This window comes from Astatotilapia calliptera, chromosome 16, assembly GCF_964374335.1.
Source record: "Astatotilapia calliptera chromosome 16, fAstCal68.1, whole genome shotgun sequence".
NCBI classification, from domain to species: domain Eukaryota; kingdom Metazoa; phylum Chordata; class Actinopteri; order Cichliformes; family Cichlidae; genus Astatotilapia; species Astatotilapia calliptera.
The window spans coordinates 23,208,495-23,225,376 of NC_137437.1; the positions used below are offsets into that span (position 1 = coordinate 23,208,495).

A 16,882-nucleotide genomic window follows, 5' to 3' on the forward strand; every position below is an offset into this window, starting at 1 on the left:
ATGGCACTGCACAGGATCTGCGTGACAAAATATTGTAAAGAGCATAATAAGTCCACTTTAAAGATTTAAAGAAGCTTTGTCTGAGTCTCAAGTGCTGGGTGATGGGTATACAGATACATGTGTACAAATATGAGTTTTTTCCCAGAAAAACCATCAGAAAACAAATTTCTGAGGTCTCCTAACAAAATTCAGCACCAGAATTTTGTAGCTATAACATTTCCTGGTAAAAGGTAGAATGGATCCCAGTGAATAGCAGCAAATTCAGCAAGCCAACACATCATACTGTCTGTTCAAAAAAAAAAAAAAACAGCTGAAGATGAAAAGAGGATAACTCCTGCAACAGGATAATAACCCCAAACACATCTAAAATTCTACAATGGAGTGCTTCAAAAGGGCCAAGCCATGGCCATCACAGTCCTCCAGCTGAAACACCATCAAAAAATTCACCTCAGAAGTGTAGTTCATGCAAGACAGCCCTAAAATCTACAGAGCTCGAAGAATTTTGAGGGAAGAATGGGTGGAAAAACCCCCCACACATGAACTAAAAGCCTCTTAGCTGACTACGAGCTGCATTTACAAGCATATGGTACTTGTCAGAGGTGGTGTCACAAAGCACTGGCCATGCACGCTCCCCAAAGTTTTGTTTCTGGCTCTTTTTCTTCATGGTTATGTTTGAAACTGTTAAAAAAAAGAGAGAGAAAAAAAAGTTTTATTTCAAGTACTGAAGAAATTTCTTATTTAACTTCATGTCTTTTGAAGATAATGTCAGCCTCTTCTTCCTTAGCTATGTTTGATCAGCGCTTTAAAGTTTGTCTCAACTTACCTGCTGCTCTCTGGCAGGTAGCTCCATGCCCTCCTGGGTTTTAAATGCACCTTAGAACACACATGCATCAACACTACAATGAGCGGGTGGAGGGAGGTTTGGAGTCTTCTCTCACTCCCGTTCTCTGCGGCCTGCTGGAGCGGGGGGGCTGGGAGGAGGAGTTGGCCGTCCGACTGGGGTCTGGAGTGTGGGGCCTCCCTGCTGCTGCGGAGTCGGGGCGGTCTGCCTCTCCCCACCGCAGGGAAAAGGGAAACACCACCTGGGTCTGGGTGCAGTTCCCCCCTCCAGGGGCAAGGGTACCTAGACCCGGTTCGTAGAGTACGCTTGGGGAGTGTGATCGTGTGTACAGCGTCTCTTCATGTCTGTCTCCACGTTGGTTGAGTGTGGAGTAAGTGCATATGAGAGCATGAGGGTGGGAATGGATGTTTGTATCTGTGTGTGCCTGTATGTCTGTGTCTATATGTCAGGTTGGGTGTCAGGCGCCACCTCTCTGGGGACATCTCAGGCCCTCCAAGGTTTGGAGGCCTATCTCCCCCTACCACCACTTCCCCTGCCGGTGGCGGACTCCCTCAGACATCGGTGCGTTGGTGGTTCTTTGTGTCCGGGGATGGGCGTCCAGGTACACACCGGCTCACTCCTTGGCGGCCGCTTATCGGGGCCTGGAGCCTGGGGCTCGCTCGGGCCACTTCGGAGGTGGGGTGCCCCCGGCCTCTCGGCCTGGGGCTCGGTCACTCAGGCACAGCTGGCTGCCGGCGGAGCTCACGGGCGTGTCACTGCAACTCCCCCTGGCTTCTGCTCTGCGGCTGCTGAGTGAGCCCTCATCTGGGACTCTCCTCAGCTCTTTCTGGGACAGTGGCGCAGCTGCCCCTCTGTTGGTCTTCCTTGGTCTCTTGTGTTCTGGGGGCCTCTGGATGTCTGGAGTTTTGATCTCCTCCATACCTGCTTCATGCCCTGGAGGACGGGGCTGTGGCCCCCCCACACCCTCTAGCAGATCATTACATGAAGGAACCTTTTAAAAAAACAAGCGCGTCCATGCTCACAGGTGTACAAACGGGTGATCACACACACAAACTACACCCTTTTTGGCTCCTACCTCAAAGCACACTGTGTTCTGTTGATCTTATGTGCTGCACAATAATGTTTAACATTTAGTATTTACTGTCATATTCCCATATATCATTGTGATGTTGTTTATTCTATTACTCTTGTTCTCTTCTGCTTGTTTTCTTTTTTCTTTCTCAACAGGTGATCCAGGTGATCGATATATGCATTTTTTTTCTCTGCTTATTCTGTTGGTTTTTGTCTTTTGCCCTTCTCCCCCGTCCCTCTTCTCAGCTCTTTTTCTTTCCCTCTTTCTTTCTCCCCTTCTTTCCCCCAGTTAAGTCTGTCCCGTATTCAGCAAGTGAAAATAAAATAAACAAAAGGTGAATCAAATGGACCATTACGGCAAGGCTGGGATGGTCAATTTGGTAAAATAAATCCGTTGGGCATCTTTCTTCGCCTTTAGACAATAATTCTGATGGCAAAATAGCCAAACGGGACAGGCAAAAAAAAAAAAAAGTTTGTCTCAAAAGTTTAACCATTAACTAAGGGATATCTCCTACATCAGTGAAAGTCAGCTCTTAGCTATCTATAAGACAAAAACTGACTCCCAAACCAGATGTGATGCCACAAATCCTGCCTGGAGGTGTCGAGCTCAGGGGAAACTTTTCAGCAGAGGTGTAAAACTGAATTGTTCCCAGAGAGGATCAAACATACAAACATTTTTTTTCCAAGTAAAGTGGGACTTTTAAGAAAAGGCCTAATTACTTACTCCACCTCTGCTGTTATATAATCTTAGTTTGTGTCTGCTGTTTTTCTCAAAAAGTCCAAAATGACGGTTGGCTTATTTTCAACAGCACTTTAATCAGGCACTACTTTGCACCTGAGATGCGATGTAAGAGCAATCACTGGCAATTATCTGCCAGAATAGAAAAGCAGCAGGAGTGAGAGGTGCCAGTTTAATGTGTCAGTTTACTGTTGGCAATCCATTAAATGCTCACCCCATGGCCACCAGCTTGACCACAGTCATACAAATTCTGACAACCCCCCCTAAAAAACACATTTCAGTTGGCTGACAGGGTCCAGTCACAGGTGTGTTCATTTCAATTGTTCAATCAAGCTGCACAGCTGCCCTGACAAGCCGGATAATTGCTCACCCTTTGTCTACCCAGCTTCCCTGGAGTTGTTCTCTTTTGTCAAAAAAAAATTAACCAAGGCAATTTTCTGAAGTAGCAACTTTAAAATACTTTGAGTATTTTTGATGCTATTTCTACTCCACCGCATTACAGCTAAACGTATTATACTTTTTATTCTGCTGCATTTGTTGGTAGTTAGTGACTGCTTTTTCTTAGATTTAAATTACTACCCAGTAGAATAAAAAGTATAAAGGACCGAAGGAGCTGCATTAAAGAAAGTAATGAGAGAGGAACTTTGTATGTGAGGGTGGTGCAGGACATCTAACAGCGAGATAGTGGTGAGGTGTGTGGTAGGAGTGAGGAAAAGGAGAGCCTGGAGAGGTGGAGGTATGCACTGAAGTGATGAGGAAGTAGAAGCAAGACTGATGAATGGCTTGGATGTGGTGCCAGTGCCAAAAAGACGTGTCGGAGCTGAAGATGTTAAATTTTCATTGGGAGTGACCAAGATAGACAGAATTAGAAGTGAGTTTATCAGAGGGACAGGCCAGGTCGAGCGGTTTGAAGGCAAAGTTAGAGGGAGAAAATGTTGAGATGGCTTGGACATGTGCAGGGTAGGGAAAGTTGATATATTAGAAAAAGATGCCAGAAAGGAGGAGAAGAGGAAGAGCACAGCAGAGAATCATGGATGTAGTGTAGGAGGACACGCAGAGGGTTTGTGTGACAGAGGAAGGTGGGATAGGCCCTATCCCATCTTACATCTCCCACCGCTTACATCTCACCCTGAGATGTAAGCGGACGATCAGCTGATCTCCCTAAAGGGAGCAGCTTAAAGAAGAAGAAAAAGAAACTACCCAGTAGTATAGTGTAATTCGAATGTGTCATCTTTAATGTCAAACTACCAGGAAAATCTTTGGCTCACTCTGAATAACATCTGTATGTTATTTTGTTTAATTATTACAAATATTAATAAATCATCGTGGGATTTGTGATGGAAGTGGTTGATGGATTGGGGGTTTTTTTTTTCTTCCACTTGGGAACCAAATGAATAATTGATTATTTTTTTTAAAGAAAACAGATTAAGACAGTCGTGCTACTTTTTCTTAAGATTCTCATTATAATTTGTCTTTCACAACTTGGTTTGAACATTTGTTTTATGCATCTTTTTATTGCTATACTGCTTAAAATCAGACGCATTTTTAAATTTGTCATCTAACCCTGCACCTCCCCCTTTTCCTTGTTCATACTTGATGATTTGCAATATTGTATCCTCTTTCACCCTATTTATCCATGCCACACAACTACACCATTTACCTGAGATATTACTAATCATTTCTGCTAAATTATTTGTGCTGTGTGATATTTCTGCTAAATTTGTGCTGTGTGATAACTGGATTCTTTTAATAATTAAAGGGAATCCACAACTTTAGTTTCGCCTCTTTTTGCCAGGTGTAAAGGCAGAAAACACCTACCCCCTTAAAATAAGATAAAACAAACACCGGTGTCACCTTTAACTTAACGTCTCCTTGTATCCCTGAAACAAATAAGGAAGCATATTTGTCTCCGTCCACAGTTGTAGTAATGAGTTGGCTGCTTGCATCACTGTGCGGTGGTGACGTGTGGCGTCTGGGAGCTGTCCCAGGAATCATGGTGCTGAAGCTGCAGCACCAGTTCAGCAGCCAATGATCACAGGAGAATCCGGGGCTACGGATGCTTTCACCCGGAGCAGGACAGTCCGACCATCGCGTTGGATTTAAACGGACGGATTTAAACCCTCCTGCTTGCTTGGAAATTCGATAATTAGGGATGTAAACCTCACTGAGACTTGCCAGCGACCTGCAGTCTGGCTGAAAATCTATGGGGGGGAAAAAAAAAACCGAGACTGTGAGTCGTGTAGAAATCGGTGTAGCTCGCCAGGTAAGACAGATTTTTTCGCTTCCCTAACATGGCACGCCATCGATCGACTTAACGTGGTGTGAAAAGCTTACAGGACGTCGACAGCTCCACCGGTTTTAAAGCGTGGCTTTCGTTGTTGTGGCTGGATTTTATTTTTAATTTCTAATTTTAAGATTGAGCGCTGACATTTTGTTCTCTATCTCAGTTCTTTGAACCAAAGGCAGATTCAAATCTTGGTCTCTGCACACGTCGCGAATCCGGAGGGAGAAGCCCGTCGAGATAGTTTATGTTGTAGAGAACAGGCAGACTATTAAGGCCATGAAATGACAGTGGACACTGAGTGAGCGGGCCATAACCTTATTACTTGAATGCATATTCCTATCAGTCTCATATTTGACTTTCCTCTAATAGCCGTTTCATTCATTGAACTTAGGCTAATGGCTTCAGACACTTGTTTGCATAGGAGGGATTTTTTTGCATTTTATATCCACACCCTCGTGGGAAGACAATAAAAAGCACCCAACCTAAATAAAGTGGATTTAAAAAGAAAAGAAAAAATCTTAAAAGGCTGCTTTGAAACCAAACAAGCGCTGGAAGACGCACCTCAGCCCCCACTATCCCATCCCACCACATATGAAGAAGTGTTTGCTTATGACGGGGACGCATAGAGTACATACTGTTTTCTTCCATCACCTTTGGATGGTACTGTGAGTTTCTGGCCGGAAACAGCCTGATGCTGCGCAGACAGGGCATGCTGAAGAGCCGCTGTTGCGTCCTGCTTGGTGACCTGAGGGTGCTCCTGCTCGGGCCACCGGCGCCGCCGACAACGCTTCCTCCGCTGACCCCCATGAGCGGCCAGGCTTCGGAAAGCCATGAAACAAGCGTCACCGTCCCCGAGAACAACAACACGTTAACGCGGAGCCACCAGCACCCCGGGGACCGAACTGCCCAGCCTGCTGCGGGAGCCACCGAGCCACCGGGTGCAGAGCGGCCGGTGGCGGGCTGGGTCGATGCTGCAGAGCTGTCGGCGGCCCTGCGCGGCTGCAGCAGCTCCTCCGATGACTGCTCAAAGGGCAAACTGGAGGAGAGGTTCTCTCTCACAAGCTACACGGAAAGTGGCTTCAGGACGCCTGTGTGTAGGATCTGCTTCCAGGGACCAGAGCATGTAAGTGAAGGAAAAATGTCCACCTGCATGTTTAAATTAGATTAATGCCATGCAATGTCAGCCTCCTCCATCAATTAATAATAACTCACCCACACCTGCTCTCCTGGGGTTTGTAACACAATGCAATCTGGTGCTGCTGCTCTGGAGGAGCATAGGTTAACTGTAGCAACAAGTCCTTCCGCCGAGTGGCCGGATCAGGTGTTGGAAATGTTGCACATTTTGCAGACTTTTCATTAGATGAGGGTGCACTGCTCAGGTTTTATTTATACAGTGAAGAAGAAAAACACTAGTAGTGTCTTGTTAGGGCAGCCAGCAGTGTTGGTGGTCTACAACTCAGCATGAGTCGCATTACAGTAACTCATCAGTTGCAGTTTGGCTGGTGCAGCACAATTGAGCCTTGTTCTAGCTACAAGATTTTCCTGAAAGGTGTTCTTTGGTCTGTTTTTATTGCCAACTTTGTGGTAAAGAGTATAAAAGAGACCTCGCATGATTATGCCAATATTTAAGGTTTAATGCTATTAACTATAATTACATGACACTTAGGTGCTTTTTTGTGTGGAAAATCGAGAATAGTGTAATCTTACTTTCAAAATTATTTAAGGAACGACCCCAATACTGGCAGCTGCAGGGCTAGAGCTCTCTGAGCATAGGGCCCCACTGCATCTTGCACTCATCCCATTGCATGGCTTGAAAAGACAGCTAAAGCTAGCAGTGGGAGGATAATGAAAGACCTTGTCCCAGTGGCTGACAAGTGTGGAGGATATGCAGGGATGCCGTAACAACTCATTATAGCCAAACACTGAATTCACATCGAGGCATTATATGCATGGAAAATAAAAAAATAAATAAAAAATACCTCTCAGTCTGCCTCTCACGCACACCACCTGGAAACGGCAACATAATAATAACGTGCACAAAGCAGATGGAAGAGAGCCTTCAAGTTAATCACACCGCTTGCCTCCGCCTTTGGGGCCATATTGATGATAATGTCACAGTACATCAATCAGAAGAGGAAAATGTGAAAAGATGGCCACGAAGAAATAACATTAAATTATATCAGAGAGGCAGACACTTAGCAATTTGCAGGCACATTAGTTACACTGTTTGACAGAGCTTTTGAGAGCACGTTGACAAATATGTCACACCTCGCCTGTTGGTAGTGGAGGTAGAGAGGTTATAAAAAAAAAAATCAAGAAGCAAGATAACCGAGGTGTAGAACATCATTTTTTTATCCGACAGTCTGCACTCACAGTTGCTTTTCCTTTAAGCGGAAGATTTACTGCATCATTTCATGGTCATTGCACAGTGTATAGCCTATGATCTTTCTGTATTTCATCAACTAATTACTCCAAGAGCAATTTTGTGCATCATTCCACCTCTGAGCTCAGACTTTGTAATTATTACTGACATGGGGTCTAGTTATGAGATTGGAAGACAAGGCTTCATCCTTGGTTTTTTGTTTTTTTCTCCCCAAACTCCATGGATAGTCAGCACATGCTGCACTGCATACAAAACACTGCCTTGAAAATTTGCAGTATTTCCCATGGCCTCCTCCAACACATCTCATTAATGCTTCCTTGAGACATTGCAGCAAGTCAATAGCACTTGATTTCATGCTGTCTTATCATTATGCAAGTTTTTATCTTTTGCCAGCTTTCCTCTTCTTGTTGTCTGAGTTGTTGGCTTGGGTGAAGTCCAGATATGGATCTGCTGAGGTGTAAATGGGTACAAGGAGAATGAGGCTCCATTTAAAAAAAGAGGGATGAGTGGACTTTCTGTGTATCGCTCTGTGATACAGGCAGTGGGGACATTAGTTATCCTCTATTCTTCCTTAGCCTTCAGGATGTCACATAGACCAAAGCAGCCAGTATCTGATCTGACAACCCACCTCCAAAACACTTCCATCCCCAAGGCTGAGATAGGCAAGACAGAGTAAAGAAGGGAGTGAAAGACATCGCTTTCCTCAAGCATCCCACTAGAAAAGAGTCTTGAGTGCCTAGGAGAGGCAGCCATTGAAAAATGATTGCACTGTGATTTAATATGACACCAAACAATGTAATAAGTCCATGTAATCGGATACCTGTCAGAGTTATAAGTGCCGTTTTCCTTGAGGTGAGATTCACAACCAGAAGTACTTCTGGTTTTAAGGATTTCACATTTTCCTTTTAAATTCAGGGAGTTCTATAGGGAATTTCCAAAAATGTGGATTTTAAGAGGTACTGGTGATTGTAATGGTAACTTTTAAGGTATGCCATGAGACAATGCCTTTTAAAAAAAATCTCTCTGATATTACCTCCTCTCTGCAGTAACAAGAAACACTGAACACATAGTCTCGATAGCACAATTTACAGACTGGACTGTTTTGTAGAGTTGTTTTTCCTCTCTTGAATTTTATGGCCAGTTTGGTAAGGAAGAACCAAAGAATAACTCTTTCAGGTGACATATAAATTTATATATCAGCCTATTTTATCAGAATTGACTGGAAAATATAATCCACTCTGTAAGACACATACTGCGAACAATATAATGAAAAACGAAGCCAATATCAGATGAAACTGCATGAATTCATGTCTTTCACCTCTGCACCTCGGGTTATTCATCTTTTTCTTCTTCTTTTTTTCTAAACAGCTAACTTGAGACATACATACTGTATTTCAGCCCACTATTGCTTCCTTTTAGCTAAAGGTCACTGAGAAGCTTTACAGAGCGCTCTCGGTAGCTTGCTTTATTCAGGCTCCTGCTTTCAGACTTAATCTCGACCTCGTCACTCAAAGAATGTGCAGTTTTCAGGTCATAGATTTTCCCACGATACATTCGTGTTATGCACATACTTCAAAAAAGAAGTTTATTGTTTTTTTTAAGTAATGCAAAGGAAAAATTGTGGAATATTTTCCACGTACGAAGGTTACCGAAGTGCTCTTTGAGGCAATCCTCCTACTGTTGTCTTCACGTCAGTTGGATGTTGAAACTGTGCGGGTGCCTGTTGCTTGGGTAGAAATATGTGTTTGCTTTTTCTCCTGAGCACAGATAATGCACTTGCAGAGTGTGTTGTGTCTGAGGCACAACAAGAAGCCTCCAGGGGTCACGTCAGCATCATTCTTTCTGTATGACCCCACAGTGCTGAAGTTTGCTCTGTTCCATCATATGTTGCTTGCCCGTTCGTTGGAAATGGGATATAAACAAGTTGCCAAAATGTTAGATTTTATTTATTCATTTATTTTTTTGGCATTGCTAAAGTCTGTTTTCAGAGGCTGTAAATTCATGAACATAAATTAGAAACCCTAGTTTCTCTTTTTATTCAATTACCTTTTAAAGAGTCATTAACCGCCACTGTAGGCCCGATGGTTCCCATAAAATCAGCACTCAGTGGAACATCCCTCTGCATATATTTTACGATCAGTCATCATAACTAAATAAACTTAAATATTATTGGCCTTCTGCCTCATTTTTCACTTATTGCTCTTATTTTCCTTGTAATTGGTTTAATATGGTTACGTTTATAGATGAAAATTTTTCCCGGCAGTTTTGCAGGTTCTTAAAGAAGAAAAGCCCGCGGACTGATTGTTATTGGGCATCATTGTACAAATCCTCCTTCATTCTGCTTCTGTGCGAGCCAGATTATCATAGCACAGCTTTTCCTTGCTCAGAGTTAATGGAGTTCACTTGCATTGATTCGAGACCCTTAAGAAAATGTGAATAGCCACCTCTAATTTATTTTTATGCCATTATATACATTGCGAGGGAATCCAATTTTCTAAGGAGAAAATGACTTGTAGGGAGGTGTTTTGGGAAAATGCAGCACAGAGATGTGAAATAACACAGCCATATCTTTTTAATATGTTGCTCCATTGTGTTGGGCTTCTTTTCACTGATTATTGCTGTTTGATCAACAAAAGGACATTTAGTTATCACTTTCTCCATGCGTGGGCTTTGGTGCCACGTTTGTTATCGGTCTCTCTTGCGCTCCCTCCAGCCTCTGTTGTATTGGAGTGATCTAGGTTTTGGCTCTTGGCTGCCATCAGGCCAGTCACAGTGAGTGGCCCGAGTCCCTCTGGACACGACAGAAGTGTTCTGGTCCTCCTGCCAATACACTCCCACCCTGGCCATCTGTAGATGGGCCTTTTCTCCCCTAACTCCCTGCTTTTTCCTCTCTTCTCTTCAACCAGGGTGCTGCTCCGTCTGTCAGAGGTGTCAGCTAAATAACAACGTGGAGAAATCATTTGGAAACTTGCTGCATTTTTTACTCTGTTCACTGCTTCGTACAATTTTTGCACTCAGGGTAGACATGGAGAGAAAATACTGAATTAAAAATACCTTAGAAATGCAGTGGCTCAGTTCAGAGAGTAAGGAAGGGGAGGGGTGTTGGGGATTTCTTTCAGCAGACAGCCGGCTAATTTCTTTTTGTTCATTCACTACAGGCTCTTTGTTCATTCTCATTAAGATTAAAATATCTGTACAAGAAGGTCTTGCTATGAATTTTATAGAGCCAAGTTTCTTAAGTGCAGGTCAGAACCTTAAAAAGGTGGCATGCCTACATCTTATGGGTCATCATCAATATCCAATATGACAAGATTAGTAATATATTTTAATGAGCTCAGAGCCTGGGGTGAGAGATTAGAAAACTCATCTGTTCCTCAGGCTAAATACGGCTTAAGAGGAATGTCTAGTGAAGAATATAGCTGAGCACATCTTGGTACAAAATGGAAAAAAAAACCCTGAGAGGTGTCAAATTTAGTGAACTTCATGGTTTCGCTGCATTTTAAGTATTTACGAGCCTTCTATATGACAGAGAGAGGGGAAGAAAAAAAAAAGTAAATGCTTTGGTTTTCTGAAATCTTGTCACATCCAGCTGGATTGAAAACATGATGGAAACGGCTAAAAATAAGGCAGCTTGATCTCTGCTCCCTCACCTGACACCAGTGATGTTTTCATGTGGTTCACACGTCTGACCACCGAGCAGCCGTTCAGGGAGCGAAGGCAGACCTTTACTTCAGCTGCTTTAAGGTGGTAAAGTGAAGGTCATTTTTAAAAAAGGATATAAGAGCCACCTCTTTAAGATATAGTTCAGTGCCACCTAGAGTTTAATAAACCCGCAACACAAACATTTATTCGGCTGTCCGGTCACATTAATCATACAGTATGTGGCTGTCATCGTGCTGACAGAAGGGATTTGAAATGCCCTTTAACAACCTCAGTGACTAACAGTGCCTTCAAAAATGTCACTTTATGATGGACAGGATGTCAAGAAACCATCCTCTGATAACTAGACCAGATACTGGATCTAGCTCTGAACTGTTATGTGAATTGTAGAGAAATGTAGGTCGACCAGAACGAGTATTTTGAGCTTCTTTTGCATTTCTGTAAGTATAAAATAGTTAATGTCTATAGCAGCTCTACTGATGTCAAGAGCTGTGGTTTGTCTGCTCCCTTTGTGCTGTATGCTGCAGCTTTGTTAGGGTTTGCTCTTTCACAGGTGCTTCGGTGACTAATCCTCCACTTTCAGCGGTACTAGTAATCAAGCATTTTGCCTGTCAACTAGGTGTAAGGCAAAGCTTTCATTTCACACCTGATCTGTTGTTCTGCTGTAACAGGCATGCAAAGTGCTCTGCGTGTGTGTGTGCCTAGCAGTGCACAAAGAGCGCTCAGAAAATCAATAAGCCAACACAAAGAAGTGCAAGAAATATAAACACAGTGTAACGCACTTATTATTGTATGTAAAGGGGTTACGTCAAGAGGTAAATAAGATGGAGAGAAAGGGTCCGTCAGCTGGTATTTTTTCTGAATCATAAATCACTTCTTAGAGTGTACTCAACGAAGGTAGTATAAGGCCATAAAATGGTCATCTAAACAATGTTAACCAGCCCATTAAATCAAGTTATATTCAAACCAGAGCAGAACATTTATGCATTTACTTTGGCTGAATTATGAGAAGCTCTTGTCATGGTTAGCAGGGACTAACTTATTCTGCCTGTTTCCTGCAGGGGGAGCTCCTGAGCCCATGCCGGTGCAGCGGGTCAGTGCGCTGCACTCACCAGCCCTGCCTCATCAAATGGATCAGTGAGAGAGGCTCCTGGGCCTGTGAACTCTGCTACTACAAATATCAGGTCATTGCCATCAGCACCAAGAACCCCCTACAGGTGAGCTGTGGGTGTTAAGTTCACCAATTCAGAAATATCACTGTGTATTTACAGCTCGGAAATTATGACCAAGTTGTTTGTTTTTTGGTGATAATGGCAGTCTAACTGAACACTGCAAAATCTCAAATCATAGAACCTTTGTTATGTAATTAGGAGCATGACACCACTTATATGGAGTTACTTGTTTTCATGTCATATTTTGTTTGTTTTGTTTTGTTTTTTATTAAGAAAACACGCATTAACCGCAGCTCCAGCTGGTCTCTGATGACCAGCCAGTATATTTCTAGTACCAGTCCCAAGGCTAGATAAAGGGTTGGGGAGGGTTGCATCAGGAAGGGCATCTTTGCCAAATCAGACATGCAGCTCTTCAATAAGATTGGTCGAGATCCAGGTTAACGACCGCCACCGGTGCTGTTGAACAGCAGGGTGCGGGTGGAAACTGTGCCATTGTTGCAGGAGGTTGGGGAGGGAGAAATGAGGAAGGAAGGCAGTCATGTTCAGAGGATGTTTGGGGTGGACAAAGGATGTTAAATATGGAGCTGCCAAGCAGGAGGAAAAGAGGGAGGACATGCAGGGGGGACTGGTGTGACAGAAGAAGATGCTAGGGATAGGGTGTGATGGAGACAGATGATCCGCTGTGGCTACCTCTAAAGAGAGCAACCCAAAGAAGGAGAATCTAAACTGAGAAAATCAGGGTGGAAAAAAATGAAAGCATCTGAATTAAACAGGCCTTTCCCCTCTGATGTTTAGAACAGAAGGATTGCAGAAGCAGTTTCTTTTTCTGTGATTTGATGGGGTTATGAGAGGCCACAGATTTCTGTTTTCGAGGGTGAGAGCGATGTGTGACTTCGTCTTTTTGTTGAGTTCAGCCCGATTAACTTATAATCTGAATGTTTACATTAATTGGTTTATGATTAGCTTCTCAATTTTCTCCTAAGCTCTACCGCTAATCCTTCTACTTCTTCTGCTTCTTGCAGTGGCAGGCTATCTCTCTGACAGTGATAGAGAAGGTGCAGATAGCAGCAGCTATCTTGGGCTCCCTCTTCCTGATGGCCAGCATCTCTTGGCTGGTGTGGTCGTCTTTTAGCCCGTCAGCCCGCTGGCAGCGTCAAGATCTGCTTTTCCAGATCTGCTACGGCATGTATGGCTTCATGGATGTCGTCTGCATCGGTGAGGCGCTAAGCAGTTGCGATTTATCACTTTTCAAACTGAATGTAATATTTCTACGTCTTCTTTGAATGGGTTTGAGCATTTTACTACTGAAAATTATATTGAGTGTTTTTCACTCTGGTCACATTAATTCATGAGCATTCAACAGGCAAAAGTAAATGTCAAAAGTGCTCAGGAGAGTGGGTAATTATACATAACAGCTGCCTACAAATAACTGTAAATTCCACGGGCAGTTTCAGTGCAATTAATCCATACCACAAAGTCAGCTGCTTCATATCAATATTTGATTGCATTGTTTGGTCAATCTCTACGATTATTTGTTGTTGTCTTTATCGCTGTTTCTATATTCACAAGGCTGAGATGCTGCACCAAAGCTCACATCATAAATTAAACATGAACGCTGAATGTTCAAAATTCAGCTAAAGTGGCTTTCACTGCATACATTAAAATGCATTTCAGTCTATAATAAAAAGCTACGGAGCCAAATTCAGCCAAACGTTAAAGACCATTATGTGCTGTCATAACACAAGAGGGATTTTGTTCTTCTTTTATATATATATATATATATATATATATATATATATATATATATATATATATATATATATATATATATATATATATATATATAAAAGATAGGTGCACCAAAGGATTTCTAACAGTTCCCTGCATTGGTGCGTGGGCGTCCAGATTGAAATGTATAGCATTTAAGCCTGCTGTCCTCCTGTGGCGCTCAGAGGCCCACATGTTTTGGACAACTGTGTGATGGCATCTCGCATTAAGGAGACTCTAAGTGCCACTGCAGTAGACAGCAGGGTGTAAGGAAGAGGTGATTGATTGTCTCCGGTTTGGTGCTGTGGAGGATTGACTGTGGAGTCATTAACGGTGCACTTTACAGAGATTAACTTGTCACCTGGTGGATGTTAAAGAGCAAAGACCTGACTTTCACTTATCCACAAAGTTAGAGAGGGAGAGGAGCAGAGTTGAGGAAAGCTGGCAGGATTTTATAAGTAAACTCCAGCTGCTGCAACTGTAGTCATTGGCTTGTTAAACAGCAATATTACATTACTGCTGTAATAAAGTAGTTGGCGAGCAACTAGCAGACTCCTTGAAGATCAATATGTAGTGGTAACACTTAATAATCTCCTACTTTCTCCTTTTTATAAGCAGCATTTAAGCAAGTAATGCCATTAAAATGCATTTAATGCCGTTACAAGGAGATTTAAAAGCATTCAAGTGTTTGAGTGCACAGTATTTTTAATTATTACAATACCTCCTATTTAGATATATTTTATTTAAAATATGTATTATTTTGTTACTAGAATTAGTTATATAAAATCATCATGTTTAAGTTGTTAACAAATACCTTGAACACTAAAAAAGGACTTTGCATGTAATGTTCCATGATGCAAACTATATTGTAGTGTTAAAAAACATGGTTATAAGTGCTAAATGTGGACTGATCCATACATGATGAATTTCCCTTTACATGCCTTTAAAATGGAAAACATGCAGTAAAATATTGGGGTCCAAACAACTTTGCTACAGATGGATTTCAATTTTCCAGATGCTGAGTTCAGTGAACATGAATCAATAAGCAATTTTGAATCTGAGATAAGCTGCTATCGAACGAGGCTGCAGAACGGATGCATTATTTTTTTTTAACCTAAATCCAAATCCAGTCCCTGCTTTTTCTAAGAAATAAAGATTTGATGTCTGGTTTGTGGCGCAGTACTTTAAAGATGAGTTGTTTTGTTCTGTTACTGCCAAAGCTAATACTTTCTTCACGCTTTACCACAGTGTGTCTACCAGTGTTCTGGGATGTAGTGTATCTCAAGACTGCAGCCCGACTGTGACATTGTCTAACTGGTGCTCTGATCTCCACAGCACTAATTGTCCACGAGGGACCTTCTGTGTTTCGCATCTTCCACCGCTGGCAGGCCGTGAACCAGCAGTGGAAGGTTCTGAACTATGATAAATCGATGGACAGCGACGACCTGAAGGACACTACTGTAGACAGGACTCTATCTCAGCCCACCCAGGGCTACCAGACTGGGATAGGAGTATCCACCTCCACCTCCTCGCTGATGGTGGTGGCCTCCACTGCCGCCGGCTCCACCTCCACGACCGTGGTGACGGCCGCCGGAGGAGTGGGAACACACGTGGACCCCAACAGCGGCAGCGCAGTGCCAGACCAACACTGTCCATACAACATCCTCCACCTGCTCAGCCACCTGAGGCAGCCGGAGGCCCGCAGCCAACCCAGCAATAGCACAAGAGAGCTGGTCATGAGGGTTACTACAGTCTGAAGAGTCAGTTGAGGCCTTATCTCACACGAAGGGGAGAGATTTTTGAACCAGCTGACAGCTGAAGAAAAGATCCTGTCTTAACTGCACTGGATTAATATCAACACAATCTTGTTTGTTTGAAAATGCATCTCTGATGTCCTTACATTGATTGAATAAAAGTCAAAGTTGTTTGATTTGCAGAATCGGTTGGAAAATGGTTATTTTGACAGATACGTTCAAAAATATGTGCTTGAATTGTTAATCTGTAGGGAAACCACGTACTGTGGTTTTTATACTTTTTTCTTAACAGCAGCTATAATTTCTTATTGGCAACCTGTCAAGCATCTCCAAAACAGCAGCAACCAAACGAAAAAGAAAGTTAACGGGTAGTGTGTTCACAGTGGGTGGGTTTTTGAGTATGCTGTACACTCTGCAATCATCTTCCACATGTAGGTCTGTATTGCTCATGAGTCAAAATAGGACACCAACCTACCTTGTGATGAGGTGGTTGCCCAGTGAATGCCATTCACATTCAGTGACCTATTGCAACCAGTTGTGGAAACCAGAGGTTAAGCGTGCAACACCCTCAAACTCTGTGCACAGTTGTCCACCAGGCTAAATGTGGGTGATTGCACAGGTTTCCTGGTGGACACTTGTGGCAACTTGTCTCCAAACAATTGCAGTTCAGCTCGGACCAACTGCATTTGCAATTATCTGACTATTTGTAGAGGAATTTCTTAGTTTCAGATCTGTGAGATTCTAGCAGGGCTCTGAATATAAGTAGTTAATGTGATTTTCTTTGTAGACAACAACAGATTTGTAATTTTACTTTTTTGTTGTTTTGAGTGTGATTTTTTCCTTTACTAGATAGTACAGTGAAGCAAGGAGCGAGAGTAGAGGAAGACGTGCAGCAAAGGACCTCAGGATAGCCTTGCAGGACATGGTCACTTGCTCGATCTGTAAATTAAACCAACACCACATTTTATGATTTTCACTGATTTGTCACAGTTAGTTGCTGTATTATCACAAAGAGTATGCATGTAATTACCAACCTTTGCACACTGACTCTGTCTTCTTGCCATTTCATCACTTTTATTTCACTGTCTGGTTGCTCCAAAGATGCAACTGTCTGTGAGCAGCCACAGACCTGGTCCTCATCTTTGAAGCAAGCTTTTCAAAGGCTCCTACACTGGTTTCCCTACTGTGACTGCAGATTGAATTTAGATTTT

At 42.8% G+C, this 16,882-nt stretch overlaps 1 protein-coding gene across 1 annotated transcript; it reads left to right on the forward strand.

The window, feature by feature from the left end:
• The first annotated feature begins 4,603 nt into the window (after positions 1–4,603).
• marchf4b (membrane associated ring-CH-type finger 4b) lies at positions 4,604–15,853 on the forward strand. Its single transcript, XM_026145845.2, has 4 exons — positions 4,604–6,058; positions 12,040–12,195; positions 13,173–13,365; positions 15,253–15,853. The coding sequence occupies exons 1-4, from the start codon at positions 5,627–5,629 to the stop codon at positions 15,672–15,674; spliced, it is 1,203 nt and encodes a 400-aa protein (XP_026001630.1). The 5' UTR covers positions 4,604–5,626; the 3' UTR covers positions 15,675–15,853.
• The last annotated feature ends 1,029 nt before the right edge of the window (positions 15,854–16,882 follow it).